General features: G+C 33.3%; 3 protein-coding genes across 6 annotated transcripts; 1 reads left to right on the top strand and 2 right to left on the bottom strand.

Moving 5' to 3' along the window:
* The first annotated feature begins 1003 nt into the window (after nt 1-1003).
* LOC139894372 (proteasome activator subunit 4) lies at nt 1004-12895 on the top strand. Its single transcript, XM_071877619.1, has 35 exons — nt 1004-1233; nt 1734-1836; nt 1908-2020; nt 2108-2230; nt 2326-2427; nt 2524-2689; nt 2782-2898; nt 3156-3223; nt 3311-3412; nt 3497-3701; nt 4067-4300; nt 4398-4525; nt 4638-4755; nt 4849-5067; nt 5161-5316; nt 5405-5481; nt 5575-5783; nt 5865-6072; nt 6154-6233; nt 6557-6674; nt 6757-6927; nt 7000-7168; nt 7413-7456; nt 7538-7580; nt 7830-7972; nt 8063-8157; nt 8453-9354; nt 10595-10870; nt 10957-11052; nt 11537-11715; nt 11844-11925; nt 12020-12144; nt 12270-12362; nt 12466-12619; nt 12703-12895. Exons 1-35 carry the CDS (start codon nt 1073-1075, stop codon nt 12742-12744), a joined length of 5421 nt encoding a protein of 1806 aa, XP_071733720.1. The 5' UTR covers nt 1004-1072; the 3' UTR covers nt 12745-12895.
* LOC139894373 (probable amino acid permease 7) lies at nt 12718-15479 on the bottom strand. 4 transcript variants are annotated; one of them, XM_071877621.1, is made up of 8 exons: nt 15196-15262; nt 15010-15081; nt 14731-14826; nt 14499-14657; nt 14199-14413; nt 13990-14123; nt 13663-13890; nt 12718-13386 (listed from the first exon to the last, which is right to left on the bottom strand). In XM_071877621.1, the coding sequence occupies exons 3-8, from the start codon at nt 14817-14819 to the stop codon at nt 12985-12987; spliced, it is 1227 nt and encodes a 408-aa protein (XP_071733722.1). In that variant the 5' UTR covers nt 14820-14826; nt 15010-15081; nt 15196-15262; the 3' UTR covers nt 12718-12984. The 4 variants fall into 4 exon arrangements, with proteins under 4 accessions (XP_071733722.1, XP_071733721.1, XP_071733723.1 ...); XM_071877620.1 differs by having other exon boundaries at nt 14499-14826; nt 15196-15479; XM_071877622.1 differs by lacking the exon at nt 15196-15262 and having other exon boundaries at nt 15010-15155.
* A 4803-nt stretch (nt 15480-20282) lies between these two features.
* LOC139888139 (uncharacterized) lies at nt 20283-21664 on the bottom strand. The gene is made up of 2 exons (XM_071871170.1): nt 20876-21664; nt 20283-20663 (listed from the first exon to the last, which is right to left on the bottom strand). The coding sequence occupies exons 1-2, from the start codon at nt 21662-21664 to the stop codon at nt 20283-20285; spliced, it is 1170 nt and encodes a 389-aa protein (XP_071727271.1).
* Nucleotides 21665-25064: the final 3400 nt, after the last annotated feature.

Here is a 25064-nt window from a genome sequence, read left to right as displayed (position 1 = left end):
GTAAGTTTTCTAAAACCTTATCATGGAGACGAGGAAAACCCAGAACGAGGAGTTTCCAAACGTGCACCAATGGCAGTTGCAACTTCGTTTGATCGTGAGGTGGAAGATATCTTGTTGCATCGAACTGTACGGAGACGAGGTGTGCCGAGCTATAGAGAATACCTAGTTAAGTGGCGTAACTTGCCCGATAGTGAAGCAAGCTGGGAAGCCGAAGACATATTATGGCAGTTCACAGACAAAATCAAGAAGTATCACGAGGATCACACGACGAGGACGTCGCGAGCTTAGGTGGGGGAGAATGTCACAACCCAATAAGTTTGTGGCCCAACCCACTAAGATTATGACCCAATTAAGGGTTTTAACCCAAGAACTTCATGGAAGGCCCAAGAACATCATGGAAGCTCCCTAGAACTTTCCCATGAGTTCTTCCATGGAATGGTATGGAATGTTCATGGAAATATCTATCTCCATGTATATACTTGAAGTTTCTAGTACTTAGATCCTAACCATTGATTTAGATTAATCTTAGCCATCCATTTTGTGTTAGAAGTAGTATAAATAGGGGTGGTCTCATTTGGCACACCACACCTCAAATCTCAAACATTCTCTCTTGTAAAGCATTCTCAAGCAATATAAGTATTTTCTTCAATTCCACTTGTTCTATAATATTTTCTCTTTTGGTTACTTGAATCGTTATAAGGTCCGAGTAAGGCTGACTTAGTAGAGACTAAGTGCCGCACGTGAGCTTATCGAGATAAGTCCGTGACATAAGTCTTCCTAAAAATATATAAATAGAAAAACAAAAAAGTACTCATAATAAAAAAAGAAAAGAAAAGAAAAAAAAAAAAAAAAAAAACTTAATAAAAACAAAAGATCGTAGTTGGAAATCAACAACCGCCGAATTGGGTTGCCGGTCATCCCTTACCCCATTTTCTCCTTCCAAATAAATTTCCAATCTTTTTCTTGCCCAGAAAGATATACTCACACACACACACCCCTTATATATGCATATACACCCTCACAATCATACATACACAATACATACACAGACCCTTAAAAACAAAACCCAAAAATGCATCTTTATAACGCCTGGTTACCACCTCCGGTTGCCGAAGCTTCCAAAAAAGAGAAACAATCGTTCACCGGCGTCGTTTCATCTGTTAAAGATTCATATATCACCAATGATCCAGATTCTGTTTACTCAACTCTTAAATGGATATCAGTCATTGACTTGTGAGTTTTTATTATTTTTTTTAATGTTAATTACCTACATTTCTATGCGATGATCGCCTTATTTATGTTTGTTTTCACTAATTTTACAGTCAATTTGCTAATTCACTTGAAATTGTTGATTTTTTTACCTAATTTTTGTTATAGTCTTTGACTGGTCAACTTATTAGTACTGTGAACACTTCAATTTTGAGGATTTATTTATTTATTCCTTTCTTGCAAATTAGGCAAGAAATACTATTGGTGAAATGGTGATTATTAATGTTATTTTGTTGAATTTAATGATTGAATTACAATTTAGTGTTTACTAGTAGTATTAAATTTGTTATTATAAGTAATAAAAATGATTTCTTTTTGATGTAAATGTATTATTTTTTGTTTATAATACTGATGATTGAATATGAATATTGAATATTCCTTGCTATTGTTTTGTGATAATTGTTTTTTGATAGATGGAATCAGCTTTTTAAATATCAAAGTGTTTATTATTTTAAATTACGCAGGTTTATAAAGGCGAAAAGTGATGTATCATTGGAAGATGTTACTGATCTTGTGGAATTTGGGCTAAAAGTGTTTAATGCATCACAAGACAAGCTTTATGCTCAGGTATCTTTTTATGTCTGCAAATTATGCTTAATCCTTTTTATACTAAAGTCGAATCACTTGTATTTATTTAGGTGAGATGGGGGAATATTGTGGTGAAGTTACTGAACAAATTTCGCAAAAAATTGACTTTGAAAGTTGACTGGCGCCCGTTCTACGATACGTTGATTCAAACACACTTTACTAGGTAATTTTATTCGGAGTTACATAATCATATGTGGGCAAATTACCTTAAAATTAATGCTCTTTTTTATGTAAATTTCGAATGTTTCAGGAATACGGGACCCGAAGGATGGAGGATAAGGCAACGACATTTCGAGATGCTGACATCGCTTGTTCGTTCCTGCAGAAGGTTTTTTCCAGCAGGTTCTGCTCATGAGATATGGTCCGAATTTAGGTATAATTTTGAAATAATTTAAATATATTCATTTGTTTATTGTTATACTGCTTAATTTCGTCAACTTATCGGATTTGATTAAAAATTATTTTCAGATCCCTACTCGAAAATCCATGGCATAATTCAGTTTTCGAAGGTTCTGGTTTTGTGAGACTATTCCTTCCAACAAATCTTGAAAACCGGGACTTCTATTCACGGTAATTTGTTAGATGTGTGTTCGTTAAATTTGCTTATTTATTAATGAAGTTAATTTATAATTAATAATTAATTAATCACTTCGTTTATGATGATAGTAAGTGGATAGATGCGTGTATTCTTCAGTGGGATTCAATACCGAATTGTCAGTTCTGGAATAGTCAATGGGCAGCGATTATGGCTCGTGTTATTAAGAATTATCAGTCTAATGATTGGGAGGATCTTTTAGATGAGATATTTAGTCGATTTATGAACATGTTTGAGGTACTTACGACAGATAATAATATAATAAAGTGCTGTAATGTTTTAATAACAGTATAGGCGAAATGATTTTTAATGTTATATTACTTGTGCAGGTACCTGTGGCCAGTGGAGGTGGATCCTACCCGTTCTCTATTGATGTCCCGAGAAATACAAGATTTCTGTTTTCGAATAGATCACAAACTCCGTCTAAGGCCATTGCGAAATCAATTGTAAGATCAATAAATAATTGATTATTTAATTACAATTAAAAAGATGCTATAGTGATCTAAATCTTGATGATTTAGGAGGTTGTATGCTTTAAAAATAGACTTTGGACGACTTCCAACCCATTTTATCTGTTTGAGATATAGTGCAGTGCATATCGACCCGTTTATAAGCAACCGAGTTTTGATTTCCACCTCTAATTAATCAATCTTTGGTCCCTAGTGCATCCAATTTCTCTTTTTATGTTTCTGCTGCTGTGCAGGTTTATCTGTTAAAGCCTGGTAGCTTGACTCAACAACACTTTGAGAAATTGGTCAACCTTTTAGAACAGTTTGTATTCTCGATTTTGTTATTTTCATTTTTGATGAGTTGTGTTGTTAAGATGTGTATCGTTTATACGTTGGATACGTCCTGCAGATATTACCATCCTTCTAATGGCGGTCGATGGACGTACTCACTAGAGAGGTTTTTATCACATTTGGTATATACGTTCCAGAAACGTTTACAAAGAGAGAAAGAGTAAGAGTTTTGATCAACTGTATAACTTTATCTTTAATTTTGCTTATAATATGTAATTTCTTATATGATGGTTTGTCGATTCAGGAATGGGCACATTGAATTTTCATTAGGCCAGTCAGAAAGGGAATCTTTTGTAAAAACTGTGCTGAAGTTAATTGACCGTGGTCAATACAGCAAAAACGAAAACCTATCTGAAACAGTTGCTGCTGCAACGTCTATTTTGTCTTATGTGGAGCCCTCATTGGTTCTGCCATTCTTGGTGTCTCGGTTCAATATGGCATTAGAAACGGTTAGTGACATGCATGTTTTCATCTTAGGTTAAGTTCGAAAAATGGGGTGGGTTGGTGGGTCAAACATGTAACTTTTAATTACATGTCCAAACGGGTCGGGTTGGACCAACCTGCCAACATTCCTTTGTCCATTATCTGACTTTGTTAAATAACTAATATATTATATAACATCTTGCAACATATATTGTTGTAGCTATATCTATTTGTTTATAGTTTACAGTTGGATATAGAATACAACAAAAACCAACCCAGTTTTATGTAAACGGGCTGAAAATGCTACCACTAATCTTAGTTGCTGTACCTAACGGTTCATTTATGTCTCGTGTGATCAATTTCACTCACTTTTCTTGCTTTCTATTGTTAGGTGACGGCAACTCATCAGTTGAAGACGGCTTTAACATCAGTAGCGTTTTCTGGTCGATCACTATTCTTTACGTCGTTATCTTCTTCATCGATGGAAATTGACGATGTTGACGACGGGAATATGTTTCGTGATGTCTTGATGATGTCACTCACCAACGCCTTGCTCGGGATGGATGCTAATGATCCTCCGAAGACCTTAGCAACTATGCAACTAATCGGCTCCATATTTTCCAACGTAACCACAAATATTGTTTACTGTAAACTGTAATTATATAAAACTGCACCAATCTTCTATTATAACTATATTTATCTAGTAAAATTGTCAACTGCAGATGGCGACATTGGACGACGATACGGATAATATATCATTCATGCCTGCAGAACAGTTTTCAGAATGGCTTGATGAGTTCTTATGCCGCCTTTTTTCCCTGTTGCAACATTTGGAACCTAGTAGTGTTTTGTAAGTACTTTCAAATTGGCTTCTTTACATATTTACCCCCTCTAGTCTTAAACTACGCTATGTTTTACTTTATCAAATTTTAAACTAAAATGTTTTTTTTTTTTTCCTGCAGAAATGAAGATGTGCATTCACCTGCAACATCTGGAACATTCCTTGTTGAAGATGGTCCTCAATATTTTTGTATGCTAGAAATATTATTCGGAAGGCTTTCAAGATCCCTGTACAACCAGGTTCAATACGTATTCAATCTCCATATTAAATGAAAATATTTCATCATTTTGAGTTTTTTTTTTTCTCAAGTTACGTTTTTTTGTCATGAACAGGCTATTAAAAAAGTGTCAAAATTTTTGAAAACAAATATTCTACCCGGGGCTATTGCTGAAGTCGGGCTGCTTTGTTGTGCATGCATCCATTCAAATCCTGAAGTGGCTGTTAATCAACTCATCGAACCTCTTCTATCTTCTGTTATATTATCTTTGAAAGGGATTCCGCTTACAGGTTTTGGGGGAAGCGGAAATTACGCCGATGCATCTTTGAATAAGGTTTTTTCATCGAAATTCCTTAAAAAACTCTCGTGTTTTTGACATTCATTATGTGTTATATTAATGTATGTATGTGATATGTAATATTTGTAGGCGAGAGCAACACTTTCTCCAGCCCTTGAAACATCGATCGATTACCAATTGAAGGTGTTGTCAATTACAATCAGTTACGCAGGTCCTTCGTTACTTCATTACAAGGATCAGTTTAAAGAGGCGTTACATTCTGCCTTTGAATCCCCTTCTTGGAAGGTTATAAATCTCTTTTTATTGTCTTTATGGTTAATCCAATTTGTCAATTGCACTCACTAATTTGTTGTGAATTTCATAATTTTAACAGGTTAACATTGCTGGTGATCAAGTTCTGCGGGCCCTACTTGGAAGTCTTGTTCTTTATTATCCTGTTGATCAATACAAGTAAGTTTCTTGCGGTGTTTGCATGATAATAGTCACAATGACATGAATAAAATTGTAAAATTTTGAGATGTTTATGATGTTTTGTCTTCACAGGTCTTTATCACGTCATTCTTCGTTTAACCCACTGGAGGAATGGATTAGTAATAAAGATTTTTCAAACGGCGAAACGGTTAAGGGCCCCACGTGGCATATACCTAGTGATGAAGAAATTCAATTCGCGAATGAACTCTTAAACCTTCATCTGGTATCAGCTTTAGATGAGCTTTTGAAAATATGTCAAGATAACATTCACTCTGACCCAGGTATGATCCCCGAGATCAATATTTATGAACTTTAATTGCAGTAAACGGTTACAACTGTATGACTGTCGTTTTGTTGCACAGGAAATGAAAAAGATCACTTGAAAGTGACACTATTGCGGATCGACTCTTCGTTACAAGGTGTTCTGTCATGTTTGCCTGATTTTGTACCATCTTTTAAAAACGGGAAGGATGAAAATCCACTATTTTTAATTGCTGGTGCAACCGGGTCGACTGTCGGTGGCACTGGGTTGCGTGAAAAAGCTGCTGATGTCATCCATGTAGCCTCCAAGTAAATAATTTTCCATTTTAATAATTTGTTTCCCATTTTTCCCTCTACTATCTCACAACGCTTTATTTGTATGGATTGTAGATACTTGCTTGAGAAAAAGTCAGACGATAGCATTCTTTTGCTACTTCTCATTCGTATTATCGAGGCTTTGGGGAACTATGGTAATGTGCAGTGCAGTTGTATGATTTATACTGTAGGTGGCAATTTTGATCCATTCACTTGTACATGGATCAAATCGGGTTATGTTACATTTCAATGCATTAGACAAGTAAGCTAAGAAAGTTAGCTCAAAACATAACAGGTCACACGTCGCCCAATGTGTAAAAATTACAAGTTCTAAATTTGAAGTACTTCTCAGGGAACCGAACTCACCTGTATAATTCTTCACCCGTTTTGACTGTAACTGAATTCGCCTATTTTGCCACCTCTAATTTTGTTATTGTCTATTCATGAGTATTTGATTCTTAACTGAGTTGACGTACAGGAAGTTCTGAATATGAAGAGTGGAGTAACCATAGGCAGGCATGGAAACTAGAATCTGTTGCCATAATAGAACCTTCCGTTAATTTTATCGTGCCGTCGAATTCTAAAGGAAAGAAAAGGTAAAACATATCCCCCTTTTTATATTTTTTATGAAAGAAAAACTTATATATCTCTGTTAATTTCATTTGTTCTTCATTTTAGGCCAAGATGGGCACTCATTGACAAAGCATACATGCACAATACATGGAGAACATCACAATCATCGTATCATCTGTATCGCACAAGTAAAAATGTATCTCCTTCGGAAAATGTGAATCTTATGATGGAGGATCTACTTAATTTGTGTGTGCATAGCTATGATACTGTTCGCACGTAAGTTATTTTGCACATATATCTAAATAAGAACAAACAACCTTTTATTCTAATTTTTATGTTGGTCTTCAGGCTTGCTGGGCGGTCACTTGTGAAACTGATAAAGCGCTGGCCATCATTGATTGCGAAAGTCGTGCTTACGCTCACTGAGAACCTACGAAATTCCAACTCACCCGAATATAAAGTTTTAGGTTCTTGTGCTGTTCTTGGAACTCAAACCGTTCTCAAGCATCTAACTTTGGTATTCTATCAATTTTACAAAATTTGTAAATTTATAGATAGGATTATTCTAACGACTGCCCTTAGGGTTGTCGTTAACAAGCTAGAAAGTGTTGTACGTAACGGTTAATTATTATTTTTAGGATGACGGTTATACAGATGTACAACACTTTAAAGCGTGTTAACAAGGGCTGTCGTTAGAAAATCCTTGTAGATATTATCATCTTCTATTGCTTATTTGTATAAATATGATTCTTTGAATACAGGAACCGAAATCTTTTTCATTGTTTCTTCTTGGAATTCTTTTAAGGCAAGTGTACATACAATCATTCAAGTTATAATTCTTAAACCTAGTTGTGCTTGTGTGATGTTTTTTCATATTTGTTTACAGTTCTCATCATGAATCCTTGAAATCCCAGAAAGCTCTCAATGAGGTAAGTGCAAGAAAGGTTGCAACCAGGACTTTTTAGGGAGTACTCGGCAACTCGGGAGAACTCGGATGCTGACCAAGTTTGACTTTGACTCGTTTTGACCGATTTTCCTAGTAATCCCGAGTTTTGACTGATTTTTCTGAGAATATCCGAGTTTGACTGAGTACTCGCTGAGTTGCAAGAGATGATTAGATAGCCTACTTTCTCTTATTGTAATTGCTAACACTGCTAATTATATGTCACTTTCACCAGCTTTTTGTCAAATACAATATCTATTTTTCTGGGATCTCTAGCAACATATTTCGGAAATCCGAGGACCATTCTGGGACAGATTTTGCATCTTTAGTCTCTGAGATCAGCTCTATGAGTTTTGAGTCAACTAATTTGCATTGGAGGTAAACGTTTCGGCTCTCTGAAATATGAACAAAGTCAACAAACTGCATATTTGTTCTCCACTTACAGAAACTTATACTCATTTTTTTTAGGTATAATCTGATGGCCAACAGGGTTCTACTGTTGTTGGCTATGTCATCCCGAAACGAGCCTAACTTATCATCAAAGATTCTTAGTGAAGCTGCTGGTTAGTTTTATGGTCCATGTTCATATATTTCGAATTAAATTTGTAATTCGTCCTGTTTATGGCACTTAAAATGTTTAAAGGTGGCACTTTTGATCAACCTACTTATAAATTTATCTTTTCGGGCATCAAGCTATGTTTTATCCTAACATGTATAATGGATAAAACACAATATAGTTAACTAGCGACATTTGTCAAATCGAATTTTATTATTATTATTTTTAAACAAAAATTTACTAAAGCATTATGTTAACAAAACTCAAATTTTGGACAAAAATATGAACTTGCAATTTTTCAGGTCATTTTTTGAAGAATTTGAGAAGTCAACTTCCGCAGACACGAATACTAGCAATCTCGGCTCTAAATATGTTATTAAAAGACTCGCCTTATAAACTATCATCCAAGGAACAATCTGTTGCTTCAGGGGACCCACAAGAAAGTTCCAAATCTTTTCTCGAAGATACGTTAAGTAATATATTTCAAGAAGAAGGATTCTTTAGCCACACTTTCGACAGCCTATCAAACGTCCACATCATCAGCGACACTGAAAACTCGTCTTCAAGGGGCGGCCATGGAAACTCATCGTTTCAAAGTTTAGCAGATAAATCCATCACTCGTTTCTACTTTGATTTTTCATCTTCATGGCCCCGTACACCTACTTGGATTTCTTTATTTGGAACCGATACTTTTTACTCAAGTTTTGCTCGCATATTCAAACGTTTAGTTCAAGAATGTGGGGCCCCAGTATTACTGTCATTAAAATCTGCATTAGAAGAGTTTGTAAATGCTAAAGAACGGTCTAAACAATGCGTTGCAGCCGAGGCTTTTGCGGGTTTGTTACATGCTGATGTTATTGGGCTTGAGGAAGCATGGGATAGTTGGATGATGACCTTATTGCAAAATATTCTTCTTGCACCTTCAGTTGAATCAATTCCAGAGTGGGCTGCTTGTATACGTTATGCCGTGACTGGTAAGGGTAAATATGGAACAAAAGTACCACTTTTAAGGCAAAAGATTTTCGATTGTTTGATCGAACCGTTGCCTCAAACGGTAACCACCACCGTAGTCGGCAAACGATATTCTTTCCTTTCGGCTGCTTTGATTGAAGTATCTCCCGCAAAGATGCCGGTGTCGGAAATTCAACTTCACTATAAACTATTGCACGAGTTGCTCGATAAAATGAGTCATCCAACTGCTCATGTAAGTATCTTTTACCCATCTAATCTAATCTTCTAATCTATATCTAATCTAATCTATCTATGTAACTTTAACTATTAACTATGAACTATAACTATAACTATATATATATAACTAATAACTATTACTATAACTTTATATATATATATATATATATATATATATATATACATATATATATATATATAGGGGTAGGATCAAGAGGGAAGTAACCAATCGGGGGAAGCAAATTTTTTATTTTTTTTTTTCGTTTTTTGAAAAAACTTTGTTCACGAACATTATAGATGAGATGAAAATATGAACATTTAGTAGAGACACTTTGTGATAAATGTTTTTATTTTGGCGGGAAAACGCTCGAAGAAGTAATATATAACAATTATCGTGTTTTTCGAGCGTATTTTGAGGTTTTAGCTATTGGGGTTTAGATATTAGGGTTTATAGCGTTTAGATATTAGGGTTTAGAAATTTAGGGTTTAGGGTTTAGATTTAGGGTTTAGATTTAGGATTTAGATTGAGTTTTTAACATGAACGGTTTAGAGTTTAGGGTTTAGGGTTTAGGGTTTGGTGTTTTGGGTTTATGGAATAAACCCAAAACACCAAACCATAAACCCTAAACTCTAAATCGGGCTAAATTTTACTTCACAAAACATGAAAAAAAAACGTTCATATTTTTCACGAACAATATTATCTTGAATGTTATTTTTGTCGATCGTTTTCCCGCCTAAATAATAACATTCATCACGAAGTGTCTCTTCTAAATGTTCATATTTTCGTGTGATCTTGATTCCGGAAAAAAAAAATTCAAAAAAAACGCAAAATAAAAAATTTTTTGCTTCCCCCGATTGGTTACTTCCCCATTGATCCTGCCCCTATATATATATATATATATATATATATATATATATATATATATATATATATATAAAGACAGGTAAAGTGGTAAAACTGTCAGAAAAAGTACAATGTAATGATGATATTCTGGGGACTATTAATATGGGACGGAGGGAGTACTTATTAATTTCAGAATATTAATTATTGCTATTAATCTGCGATGTTGGGGGTTATAAACTACTAGTTTACATATGAATGGATCGATTTTTGTTCCTTTTTATCTAAAATGTGCAATCTTGGCTAAAATGGAAATAAGTCAAGTAGGTTAAACGGGTTAATAGCCACCAAAATTCTGTTTATTTAAACATTTAATAGGGTTATTTTCGTGCTAATATAAGCTGTATGTCAACAGGTTAGGGAAGCAATAGCTATTGCACTCTCTGTGTTGTGTTCTAATATTCGATTACATGAATCCATCAATAAAGATTATTTAATCGAGAATGGGAAGAATATAGTTACCGGAAAACATGGGGATAATTGGAATTTGTATTTACCCGAACGAGCATCTGAAGTCGTGGTGGCAATTCAAAATGCCAATCCTTCTGAAAATTTGGAGAATCTAGCAGAAACGAGCACAGTTTCTGGGTCGGATAGCAACTCATCGGATGATGTTCAATGGATGGAAACGGTATTTATTAGTGGATTTGTGTTCTGCTTAATCGTAACTCGTATAATTTTATCTAGACGTATTAAATTTGATTTCTTTTTGTGTAGTTGTTTCATTTCATTATCTCGTTAATGAAGTCTGGGAGATCTGCGTTCCTGCTGGATGTTCTTGTGGGGTTCCTTTACCCCGTGATCTCCTTGCAGGTGTGTAAATATTTATTACATGTATGCATATATATAAGTAATGCCTGGTGTTTATATATATATACAGTGTTGTAAACGGCGGCCGTCTCGGCTGATTAGTCGGCTTGCTAGTCGGTTTGGTGACTAGCCTGTCCCTTTTCGCCTAAAAACGTCTTATTAATCGGTCAGCCTAAAAAGGGTCAGGTCAAAGTAAGTCAAAGTTAGTCAAAGTCGGGTGGGTCTGGATCGGTCAAACTCAAGGTTGGTCAAAGTTAGGTCAAAAATTTGTTTGAAATATTTGTTAGTCAACGTCCGAGTAGACTCCGACTCGACCGACTAGTCCGTTTCAAACTTCCGACCGACTCCGTCTCACGACTTTTCCAACATTGTATATATATTTTATGTATTATATATGATATGATATATGGTATACAATAATTTGATAGACAATCAAGTAATATTTGGTATTTGTCACAATTGATTTGTTGCTATTGTTGTTCTGAAGGAAACATCCAATAAAGATTTGTCGATACTGGCCAAAGCGGCTTTTGAGTTATTAAAATGGAGGATATTTCCAGAAGCTCATCTCAGAAAGGCGGTATCAATACTTCTATCATCAGCAGAAGATCCCAACTGGCGGACAAGATCTGCAACGTTAACCTTCCTCCGCAGCTTTATGTATAGGTAGGCAACCGTTATAACAATCTACAATCTTTTACATGAATTATACAATATTTATTTGACATTTGTTACTTCGTTAAGTGCTTATTATTAATTTTTTTGAATTATATATTAATTGTCGTTTCTTACAGGCACACCTTCATCCTCTCGATTGATGAGAAACAGAAAATCTGGACAACAGTTGAGAAGCTACTTACAGATAACCAAGTGGAGGCAAGTTTACCTTATAATTTTATGTGTTAGCATCCCAATCTAGTTACATCTCATTTTCGTATGATGTTATCGATATTTGTGATTTTCGGTACAGGTACGGGAGCATGCAGCAGCAGTTTTAGCTGGTTTAATGAAGGGTGACGATGGAGAGCTATCAAAAGATTTTCGTGATAGAGCTTACAGTGAGGCTATGAAGCTTCAAAAGAGACGAAGACAGAGGTCTTAGCATTAAATTTTTGAATATCCTTTATTTATTATCTATTATATTATATTATTATGACTGTGGCCTTAGAAAACTTATCGTATATAATATACCGAGTACCATTTGTTTTTGGAAACTGCAGAAGCTCAAGTGGGGGTCCTTCCGTTGCTTCCCTACATGGCCGTGTTCTTGCTCTGGCTGCCTGTGTGTTGTCAGTTCCATATGATATGCCCAGGTACGTTACTCGTTTGTAGTTCCTTTTATTAATTATACCTTATAGTTTTTATAAATTTAATAATTAAGAGCAATGTTGTTAACTTTTTTTATGTTTGTTTTAGTTGGTTACCTGAGCATGCGACCTTATTGGCGCGCTTTGTCAGCGAGCCGTCACCTGTCAAGTCAACTGTTACAAAAGCAGTTGCCGAGTTTCGCCGGACCCATGCGGATACTTGGAGCGTTCAGAAGGATTGTTTCACTGAAGAACAACTTGAGGTAAATTATACGTAATTATTTTTCTGTCAAAAAAACTTGCTTAAATTTCATATATTTTCTAAAATTCTTGTTTATACTTGTAGGTGTTAGCGGATACATCATCATCATCGTCTTATTTCGCTTAATTTATATTATATTGTAAACCCAATTAAGATTATGGAACAAAATAGGAGAACACTACAAGTAAATTCGATACGTAGTCGGATAGTAATTGTATTTATTTTCTCGATATATGTAGACTATACATTTTTCTTGATAATCCGTTGCATTTCTTTCTGCAAATGAATTTAACATATTCTCCATATCTCGAGCCAAAGAATCTGAGACCGTCTGTAAATACATGATTGTTGGTTCATGGTGGTTCATTAGCTCATCTTTGCATCTATGAGCCCCGCAACGGACCCCATCAAAGCCATTGCCGATAACACCATTAAAACACTGCTGAAAATTTGTAAAACAACCCATTTTTTGCTCCAAGTTTGCACCTTTCTTTGTAATATGTACATTTCGACTGGGAAATATATTGCTAATGGCCATAGATTTAAAGCCCCCAATAGACCCAAGATTTCGTTGAAATATGGGAACACCATAGCCACTGCAGTCGTTGACACAACGTATGTCGTTCTGAAACATAACCTGAATAGATTCAGATCGAAATCCGGCAACAACGGCAGCTTTAACACGCAAATTTTCGTCACTAGTACATTGTTCGGGAACTTCTCAGTTAGCCATCTTTCTGCATATGCATATACAGGTTGACTGTATAGCTTTTGTTACCCAACAAAGAAAACAATGCTTATGTTAACAGAAAGTTTTGACTTTTAAGGTCAAATTACAAAAAATCAAGTTTTCGTTACTTCATTCATTCTTCGAGAAAACCTTGATAGCTAGATGAGAGTATGCATCAAATGACACGTAAGTTAAAAATTAGGTATCGAACGTTTAAATGGTACGCGTTTCAATTTTGATACGAAAAGTCATCAATTTGACCAAAAAGTCAAACTGTAGAGTTTAAAATGAAGTATGGAGTGTTTAGTGTTTACCTGATATCCTCCAATTAGATGTAAAATAATGCAAGCATTAGCGAAGTCGATGAGCCAATACGGCTCGTAAAACCCGAATCCCGTCAAGAGGTTTCCCGGCGTATTCTCTCCGAAAGCTGCGTATCCGAAGCAACCGCACCCGAGATAGAAGAAGGTGGTTACTACGATAGCAATAACTGAAGCCTTTTTCATAATTTTGTTTTCCGACGGAGGTGACTTTAAAGTATCCTTAACAAAACACATGAAGAAAAAAAAAACATATCGTTACACTTATCAGTATGCACAGCCGATTCGTCCATCATCAAAGCAGTTGTTTCCAGTACGAACCTGTATTTCAAGAAAAACTAAAGAATACGGATAAGCAAACGCCACATCACCAATCGCTTGAAACGTTAACCATAGTTTCACAGGCGCGTTAACAGCTGTGACTCCATAGATGCTTCCATCTACTTTACCATTATCTGCATTTTCACATTTTTATTTAAAAAACTAATATGTTACAGAACTGTTTAAATTGTGTTTAACGATTTACATACCGATTACTTTAGCTATACCGAGTCCAAACCCAATTGAAGAGTAACAAAACGACATAATTGCAGCAACAATAGATACCCACATCATGCTATGAAAATCTGGTATTTGTGACATAACAATTTGTATGACTCCAAACCAAAACATATAAATATTCCCCTCATATTTGCAAGAAGCCTCATGCCCTTCTTTATGATAGCAATTTGATTTCTGAATTGCACTGATATCAATGCACGCAACGTTAATTCATGATATTCAAAGATCATATCATTTATTAGTCGAAAGATTTATCTAAGAAGCGACACCTCATACAAGTTGCGGTTGTAACAACATAAGCAACACCGGTCCCATAAAAGTTCCAAAACTGAAGAAAACCGCATAATAATGCCTGTTTTTCACCTAAGATAACTCTAACTGCATCTGTGTAAGATTGATTTCTAGTGCCAGTAACAGGATCAGGAGACCTGTAACAATCTGATAAGAGAGACGAAGACACGTATGTTACTGCTGCAAAGAAAAATAAAGCAACGGGCCCACCGATCCAGCCTAATTGTGTCACGCTCCACGCGAGAGAAAGCACACCGGATCCAATCACAGCAGTTATAATATGAGCAACTGTAGTCCATAGTGTGCCTGACTCAAAAAGAAAGAAAAATAAAATGATCTCATATTCATATTTAGAAACGGTCATGGAACTAAAAAAATACTCGGTCTCCTAATAACCTGAACAGATTAATCTGGTTAGACCGCGTATAAAAGGTTGATTGACATCATCTAAAATGAATTAAAAGAACATAAAATGGAATCAAGATTCACCTGTTCTTATTATGTTTGCATGATCATTAGTTGTACAAACTTCAGGAAGTAGTTCATTTTCAACTGCTATGTCTATTAAATTAAAAAAGGAATATATCCATGTTATGGATTAAAGTGAGTTATGCAGAGTTAGTAATTAGTAGCATAAAAGAAACAGAAAATTAATAAGTTATTTAAAGATCAAACCAGTGTGCTTAAATGGAGATAACTGCAACATTGGAGTTTCTTCTTCTTCTTCCTGTTGATAATCATCTCCTCTAATCATCATCTTTTTTTTTTTTTTTTTTCTTTTTTTATCTTAAGTATTTAGATTTTTAAATGCTACTGTATGATATATTAATTTTGGATCATCTGATTTAGGATTTAGGTTGCGTGTTTGTTTGATCATCCAGATTGCAAGGAATATTGATCCTAAAATCTGGTCAAGACTTGTTTGTCAGTTTCAAACAAACTCGGAGACTTCAAGATTCAACTCTCTCTGGATCTATTAAATTTATATTTTAAATATATTTTTATATATAAGTATATTCACTAATTTTTATTTTTTTTTCAAAAATATTAATATGTATATATATATATAAAAGAACTGAGGTTCCGGTGGTACAGCATTAAACAGATCATAACGATCTCTAGAGAAACTATGTTCGTTCTAAACAATATGAACGACACTTAAGCAATATATGAATTACAACTGAAAAGTCAAACAAAGACAACCCACCAAACCTAAGCCTAAAACATAAACACATAAACTCGATCCCGAATTCAACCTCGCAACAGCTCTCCTCAGAAACCGCAAATCCAAACCAATCACCGGGCAACCCAAGAACACCTAACCCGAGGCCTATTTACCGAAGTCAACTAAGTCAACAACGCCGGCAATAACATCGAACCCGAAAAAAAAAGTATATTCACTAATATATTTGGACAGTGGGTCATTTTTATTATCTTAATTTTGTATTTTATTTATTTATTTTATATTCTTTATAATAAAGAAAAGTAAAAAGTTAAGTGTTTTGGGGACATTATTTTGTAAAGGCTCCCAACTCCCAATTTCACCAATTAACATTTTATTGCTTTTATTGGCTGAGAAAGTTGGTACCTTTTTAGGTGTTTGAATATCATACTGCAACTTTAAATGAAATAACTGAAATCGGATAATCAGTTTCGTTAAATTAACCGAGGAATAGATCAACTTAATTTTAGAAATTAAACTAGAAAAATGAATAGTCAACTGGGACAAATAGTCTCGGTCCCAACTTAGGTCCATTTTTGTATGTGACTATTTTCTTGTACAAAAATCATATAAATTCGAGCCCTCGGCATCCGTCGTCGCTCTTCGTCGCCGCCGGGCTAGCGTCAATCTCACCGTCGGTTTTCGAAGTCTAGCAAGAGTTGGTGGGTTTAATTTTTGTTTTTTTTTTTTGTTTTTTTAAAAGTAATTCTATTTTCTTATTTGTTCACGTCATATTCGACCTTTAAATTGACACCGACCCCACTTTAATCAATTTCAAGGTCTATTTTCGACCTTGAAATAGAAACCGAAAATGAGAGGTGCTTTTATAAACATGTAAATATACAAGATTCCGGACTCTTTCTTCTAAATTACAAGATATGTTGCTAATGAAGTTAAAACCTGAGATCTCAACTACTAGGCTATCTTGAAACAGTTACAAAAGTAGATAAAAGGATTCAAGTATCTAATCAAATTTTTTGCTAAAATATATCAGATTCGATTACAAAATACTTCAATCTTCAAAATTACAATCTTAACTTTGATGATAATAAAATCAAATAGACTAAAAATCTCTTGAACAGCAAATATCAAAATTACAATCACTATAAGTGATTGATTAAATGAATAACCGAAGCACTCTATCGATCTGATGAAGATGATTAGGGTTTCAGATATTGTGTGTTTTGAGAGAAAACCACAAATTTGAGAATGAATGATTGAGAAAACGATGGATACAACTGAAACCCTAAAACCAGATATAAGCATCAAAATAACTTGGTCCCCAAGTAGTCCTTTAATCTTCTAAGAAGTGCAGAAAGGTCCTCCAACTTGATTCCAACATTAAACTTCAATAACTTAACAACTTTAGTCCTTCACTTTAAGAAATCCAGCAATGCCAATCCTTCCAGAATAACAAGCATTACTCTGCAAACACTAGAACCAAAGAATAAGAACAATTTTAAATAAGAATCAAAAATAAGCTTGAACTATTTATAAATTATAACATTCCCCCTCAAACTTATTTTTGAACAAATCAATAAGTCCCAACCCTTTTAAAAGAAAATTATGTTGTTTGATACCAAGTCCTTTGGTTAAAACATCATCCAGCTGATTTCCAGAGTTAATTCTTAAAGTTTTGATAACACATGTACAAACTTTATCTCTTATAAGACCACTGCCAACGCTACCGTCATTTGCTATGTCATTTTTCAAACTCAAAAGACGACATAGGTATTGTATCGTCATTCACGTCCTTTTTTAGAAAGTTACAAATTTCGTCTCAATTAAGACAGAGGAGGACACTTGAATATGTGGGGCCAATCTATTTTTCAAGGTAGGAATTAATATTTGATGGGTCCATGGAACTTTCACTCCATGAATTAATATATGGTAAACATAATCTGTGTGTTTTTGTGTGGGTCAAGTATTTTAATATAAGTTTTATCTAATGGTGGGTCCAGTATTTTACTTAAGTATGTTATAGTTGGTAGTGATTTGTCTTTTTCAGTCTTTTTAAGAAATATTGAGATAGTGCTGATGTGGCAGTCGGTCTTTTTAAAGAAGTATGTTATTGTTGAGAGTGGTCTAAAGTGCATATCAATATCTAAATGTTTGGTTCTCTCATGAAATACAGGATTAGAAGCAATCTGCATAGCTGAATTATTATCACAGTATAGCTCAATACGTAATTTAACAGTAATATTCAGATCTGAAAGTAAATTTTTCAACCAAATAATTTCACAAGCAGCTGAACCCATTGCTCTATATTCTGCCTCAGCAGAGGACCTAGAAACTGCTGCTTGTTTTTTACTTTTCCAATAGATTAAGGATCCACAAAAGAAAACAATATAACCAGTGACAGACTTTCTATCTAATTTACATTTTCCCCAGTCTGAATCAGAATATGCATACAGAGAAAAACCATTGCCCTTCATCAAATGTATACCCTTTCCAGGGGAGTTCTTAAGATATCTAAGAACTCTAAATACAAGATTCAAATGAGATTGCAATGGAGCATGCATATATTGACTAAGAACATGAACAGCAAAAGATATGTCAGGTCTGGTTAAGGTCAAATAAATCAACCTTCCAACTAACTTTTGATATTCTGTTATATTAGAAATCAATAAATCCTTATCACTTGGTTCACAAGCAACACACAAGTTTGATTCAATTGGAGTACCAATTGGTTTAACTCCTAAATAACCATAGTCATTTAGAAGTTCTAAGCAATACTTTCTTTGTGACAAACAAACACCTTGATTTGTTTTTAAAATTTCAATACCAAGAAAATATTTTAATTTCCCAAGTCCTTTATCATGAATTTAGACTTCAAAAAAGTTTTGAAATTATCAATTTCAGTCAGATTATTTCCAGTAATAACAATATTATCAATATAAACAAGTACAGCGATAAACACATTATCACAATCTTTCACATATAAAGAATAATCACTTTTACTTTGAACAAAACCATTTTCAACCAAAGCAGCATTTAATTTTTCATTCCATTGTCTTGGTGCTTGTTTTAATCCATAAAGAGATTTTGTTAATTTACACACTTTATTCGTTCTATCAGAGTCAGAATAATAGCCTTGAGGCAATGTCATGTAAACTTCTTCATTTAAATCACCATAAAGAAAAGCATTATTGATATCAAGTTGAAAAAGAGGCCAAACATTTTGCACAACAATAGTTATTAAACACCTAACAGTAACATGTTTAACAACATGAGAAAAGGTTTCATCATAATCTATTCCTTCCTTTTGATTATATCCTTTTGCAACAAGTCTAGCTTTATATCTCTCAATCTCACCATCAGATTTATACTTGATTCTATACACCCATTTATTACCAACAGGCTTTCTATCAGGTGGAAGATCAGTAATAATCCATATATTATTTCTATTAAGAGCTTCAATCTCAGTATTCATGGCTTCAACCCAATTTTTATCTTTAACAGCTTCTTCATAATTTTTAGGTTCAAAACTTTTATTCAAATTAGAAACAAAGCACAAATTCTCTGAATTCAGATTAGAGTAATTTACAACTCTATTAATACTATATTTAACTTTATCATCAACAACAAAATCATCAAACTTCTTAGGAAATACTGTGCTTCTGGTATATCTCCTTAGGTTATCAGAAGAATTAGTGTTTTGTAAAACATGAGAATTGCCCTCAGAATGAGAATTTTGTTCACTATCATGAGTTGCTGTAGGACTATGCTCATTAGCATTATCACTACTGCCATCAACATGAGTTGCAGCAGAATTGTGTTCTTGATTATGAACATAATCACTACTGCCATCACCATCACTATTAGACCTATCTTCATCATAGGGACTTGAAGTGTCATTGGTGCTTAAAAACATTTTATCAAAGAAATTTGTCTTTTGTAAATCAATGTCATTTTGTTCATCAACAGAAATTTTCTTTTTTAAAGGAAAAATAGTTTCATAAAATTTCACATCTCTAGAAAAGAAAACACTTTTATCCTCCAAACTGTAAAGTTTATAACCCTTTTTTACACTGGAAAAACCAATCAAAACACTTTTAACAGATCTGCTACTAAATTTATCAGAAGGATTAAGAACAGTAGAAAAACACAAGCAACCAAAGCACTTAATATAAGAGAGGTTAGGTTCAGTTTTAAAAACAAGTTCATAAGAAGATTTTCCATTCAGCACAGCAGTGGGAGTCCTATTAATCAAATAGCAAGCAGTTAGCACACAATCAGACCACATATTTAAAGGTAATCCTCCCTGAAACATTAAGGCTCTTACAACATTTAACAAGTGCCTATGTTTCCTTTCAACAATACCATTTTGTTGAGGTGTGTATGCACAAGTAGTCTGATGAATAATACCTTTTGTTTTAATAAAATCAGCCATTTTATTATTCAGAAATTCAGTACCATTATCAGATCTTATGATCTTAACTTTCTTTGAAAATTGATTTTCAATTAGCTGAACAAAACTGAACACATTGTCATACACATTCTCTTTACTTTTAAGCATATAAATCCAAACAGCTCTAGATTAATCATCAACAACAGTTAAGAAATACTTGAAACCTTCTTTACTTTGAATTTTGAAAGGACCCCACAGATCTAAATGAATTAAATCACCAAGACTTTTGGTTTTTTGTTCACTTAATGGAAAAGGTAGTCTAGTTTGTTTAGCCTTATGGCAGATTTCACAAGGTTCAGTATTAAAATCTCCTTTTAAAGAAAGTTTATTTTTAAGAACATTAAGAACTTGATCTGAAAGATGACCTAACCTAGCATGCCATAATTTACAATATGCATAACAATTACTCACACAATTATTAGCAGTAAAAGAACAATCATGAGTATCATCAAAAACATATAATCCACCATCCTGTTTACCAATCCCTTTTATTTTCAAGTCCTTCAAATCCTGAATATAACATCTTTTATCATCAAATCTAACACTTAATTTATTATCTTTTGATAATTTGTATACAGACATTAAGCTAACACAATATTCAGGCACAACAAGAACATCAAAAAGTGTGATATGATCATTAATTTTTAAGTTTCCAATACTTTAATTAATGCTTGAGTACCATTTAGATGTCCAACAGTTAGCTTTAAGTTAGAAACATTTACCAAATTGAATAAGCCTTTTTCAAAAAGTGTCATGTGTTGATTAGCACCAGAATCAATAACCCAACCCTTAAAAACATTTTCAGATTGAGAATTAAGAGCATTAAAGTATTTATTAAATTTTGCATTAAACTTTACACTGCAATTAAAGAAAGTACCTGCCATATTAGACTGAGTACTAGATTCAGGTGTTTCATTTATAAGGCTTAAAAGCTTCATCATCTGTTCATTTGAGAAAAAAAGAGGAGAAGAACTTGTACTAGCTTCTTTAGAAGCTGTAGTATTGTTAGAAACACTTTTAAAATTGTTTTGAGATTGATATCCTTCATTTAGCTTATAGCTGTTATTATTATTATTAAAGTTTCTCTTATATCCAGAAGGATATCCAACAATTTCAAAACATCTATCAATGGCATGACCAAGTTTATTGCATTTTTTACATTTTAGATTCTGATTTGGTCCTCTTCCATTATTAAATCTTGAACTGCTATTATTAGAATTCATATCTTTGTTAGAAGTTTGAGCAATAAAAGCAGATGTTTGAGGTTTAGTAATCACATTTTCTTTTAGATTTATATTTCTATGTGATTCTTCCCTAGACAAAATAGCATAAGCACTTTTCACATCAGGCAAGGGATCCCTCAACAAAATATTACTTCTAACACACATATAGCAATCATTTAAACCCATTAAAAATTGCATTAGCTTTTGAACCTTATTTTGTTCCTTAACAAACTCACCAGCAGGACAATTACAAACATTACCACAAGTACAAGCAGGACCAGTTATCATACAGTCATATTGTTTCCATAAACTATTCAAACTGTGATAATAATCAGATAAACTGTTTTCATTTTGTTTGATAGAATTTATCTTATGATGAATATTATAAATGATTGAACCATCTATCTTGTTGTAAGTTTCTTTTAATTCATTCCATACATGAGTAGCATTAGTAGAAAAAATTTGACCAAAATAAAGCTCATCAGAAATTGATCCAAGTATCCATGAAAGAACAACACTATTATGTAGTGACCCGAACTTTTCCATGTTTATATATATATTAAATAAAATTGTTATTTACATGATTAAGTGTTTCCAACATGTTAAGCAATCAAACTTGTTAAGACTTGATTAATTGAAATAGGTTTTATATAGACAATTGACCACCCAAGTTGACCGGTGATTCACGAACGTTAAAACTTGTAAAAACTATACGATGACATATATATGGTTATATATATAGTTAACATGATTTTATTATAAGTATGTATCTCATTAGGTATTTTAACAATGAGTTATATACATAAAAATGAGACTATTAATTTAAGAAACTCGAAAACGATATATATAACGATTATCGTTATAACAACGTCTTACTAGGTACATATGAATCATATTAAGATATTGATACACTTGGTTAATTATGTTAAATGATAAGTAAATATATTATTAAGTGTATTAACAATGAAATACATATGTAAAAATAAGACTGCTAACTTAATGATTTGGAAACGAGACATATATGTAACGATTATCGTTGTAACGATATTTAACTGTATATATATCATACTAAGATATATTATATATCATAATATCATGATAATATAACAATTTACCATCTCATTTGTTATAATAAACAATGGGTTAACAACATTCAACAAGATCGTTAACCTAAAGGTTTCAAAACAACATTTACATGTAACGACTAACGATGACTTAACGACTCAGTTAAAATGTATATACATGTAGTGTTTTAATATGTATTCATACACTTTTGAAAGACTTCAAGACACTTATCAAAATACTTCTACTTAACAAAAATGCTTACAATTACATCCTCGTTCAGTTTCATCAACAATTCTACTCGTATGCACCCGTATTCGTACTCGTACAATACACAGCTTTTAGATATATGTACTATTGGTATATACAGTCCAATGATCAGCTCTTAGTAGCCCATGTGAGTCACCTAACACATGTGGGAACCATCATTTGGCAACTAGCATGAAATATCTCATAAAATTACAAAAATATGAGTAATCATTCATGACTTATTTACATGAAAACAAAATTACATATCCTTTATATCTAATCCATACACCAACAACCAAAAACACCTACAAACACTTTCATTCTTCAATTTTCTTCATCTAATTAATCTCTCTCAAGTTCTATCTTCAAGTTCTAAGTGTTCTTCATAAATTCCAAAAGTTCTAATTTCATAAAATCAAGAATACTTCCAAGATTGCAAGTTTACTTCCAAGTTTTCTAAATCCATTCCAAGTAATCATCCAAGATCAAGAAACCTTTGTTACTTATAGTAGGTTATCTTTCTAATACAAGGTAATAATCATATTCAAACTTTAATTCAATTTCTATAACTATAACAATCTTATTTCGAGTGGAAATCTTACTTGAAATTGTTTTCGTGTCATGATTCAGCTTCAAGAACTTTCAAGCCATCCAAGGATCCTTTGAAGCTAGATCTATTTTTCTCATTTCCAGTAGGTTTATCCAAGGAACTTGAGGTAGTAATGATTTTCATAACATCATTCGATTCATACATATAAAGCTATCTTATTCGAAGGTTTAAACTTGTAATCACTAGAACATAGTTTAGTTAATTCTAAACTTGTTCGTAAATAAAAGTTAATCCTTCTAACTTGACTTTTAAAATCTACTAAACACATGTTCTATATCTATATTATATGCTAACTTAATGATTTAAAACCTGGAAACACGAAAAACACCGTAAAATCGGATTTACGCCGTCGTAGTAACACCGCGGGCTGTTTTGGGTTAGTTAATTAAAAACTGTGATAAACTTTGATTTAGAAGTTGTTATTCTGAGAAAATGATTGTTATTATGAACATGAAACTATATCCAAAAATTATGGTTAAACTCAAAGTGGAAGTATGTTTTCTAAAATGGTCATCTAGACGTCGTTCTTTCGACTGAAATGACTACCTTTACAAAAACGACTTGTAACTTATTTTTATGACTATAAACCTACACTTTTTCTGTTTAGATTCATAAAATAGAGTTCAATATGAAACCATAGCAATTTTATTCACTCAAAACGGATTTAAAATGAAGAAGTTATGGGTAAAACAAGATTGGATAATTTTTCTCATTTTAGCTACGTGAAAATTGGTAACAAATCTATTCCAACCATAACTTAATCAACTTGTATTGTATATTATGTAATCTTGAGATACCATAGAAACGTATACAATGTTTCGACCTATCATGTCGACACATCTATATATATTTCGGAACAACCATAGACACTCTATATGTGAATGTTGGAGTTAGCTATACAAGGTTGAGGTTGATTCCAAAATATATATAGTTTGAGTTGTGATCAATACTGAGATACGTATACACTGGGTCGTGGATTGATTCAAGATAATATTTATCAATTTATTTTTGTACATCTAACTGTGGACAACTAGTTGTAGGTTACTAACGAGGACAGCTGACTTAATAAACTTAAAACATCAAAATATATTAAAAGTGTTGTAAATATATTTTGAACATACTTTGATATATATGTATATATTGTTATAGGTTCGTGAATCAACCAGTGGCCAAGTCTTACTTCCCGATGAAGTAAAAATCTGTGAAAGTGAGTTATAGTCCCACTTTTAAAATCTAATATTTTTGGGATGAGAATACATGCAGGTTTTATAAATGATTTACAAAATAGACACAAGTACGTGAAACTACATTTTATGGTTGAATTATCGAAATCGAATATGCCCCTTTTTATTAAGTCTGGTAATCTAAGAATTAGGGAACAGACACCCTAATTGACGCGAATCCTAAAGATAGATCTATTGGGCCTAACAAACCCCATCCAAAGTACCGGATGCTTTAGTACTTCGAAATTTATATCATATCCTAAGGGTGTCCCGGAATGATGGGGATATTCTTATATATGCATCTTGTTAATGTCGGTTACCAGGTGTTCACCATATGAATGATTTTTATCTCTATGTATGGGATGTGTATTGAAATATGAAATCTTGTGGTCTATTGTTACGATTTGATATATATAGGTTAAACCTATAACTCACCAACATTTTTGTTGACGTTTAAAGCATGTTTATTCTCAGGTGAATACTAAGAGCTTCCGCTGTTGCATACTAAAATAAGGACAAGATTTGGAGTCCATGTTTGTATGAT

Source organism: Rutidosis leptorrhynchoides, chromosome 2 (genome assembly GCF_046630445.1).
Source record: "Rutidosis leptorrhynchoides isolate AG116_Rl617_1_P2 chromosome 2, CSIRO_AGI_Rlap_v1, whole genome shotgun sequence".
Taxonomy (NCBI): Eukaryota; Viridiplantae; Streptophyta; class Magnoliopsida; order Asterales; family Asteraceae; genus Rutidosis; species Rutidosis leptorrhynchoides.
Note: the sequence above shows the minus strand (reverse complement) of the source record. Positions and strands in the feature narration are given on the sequence as shown.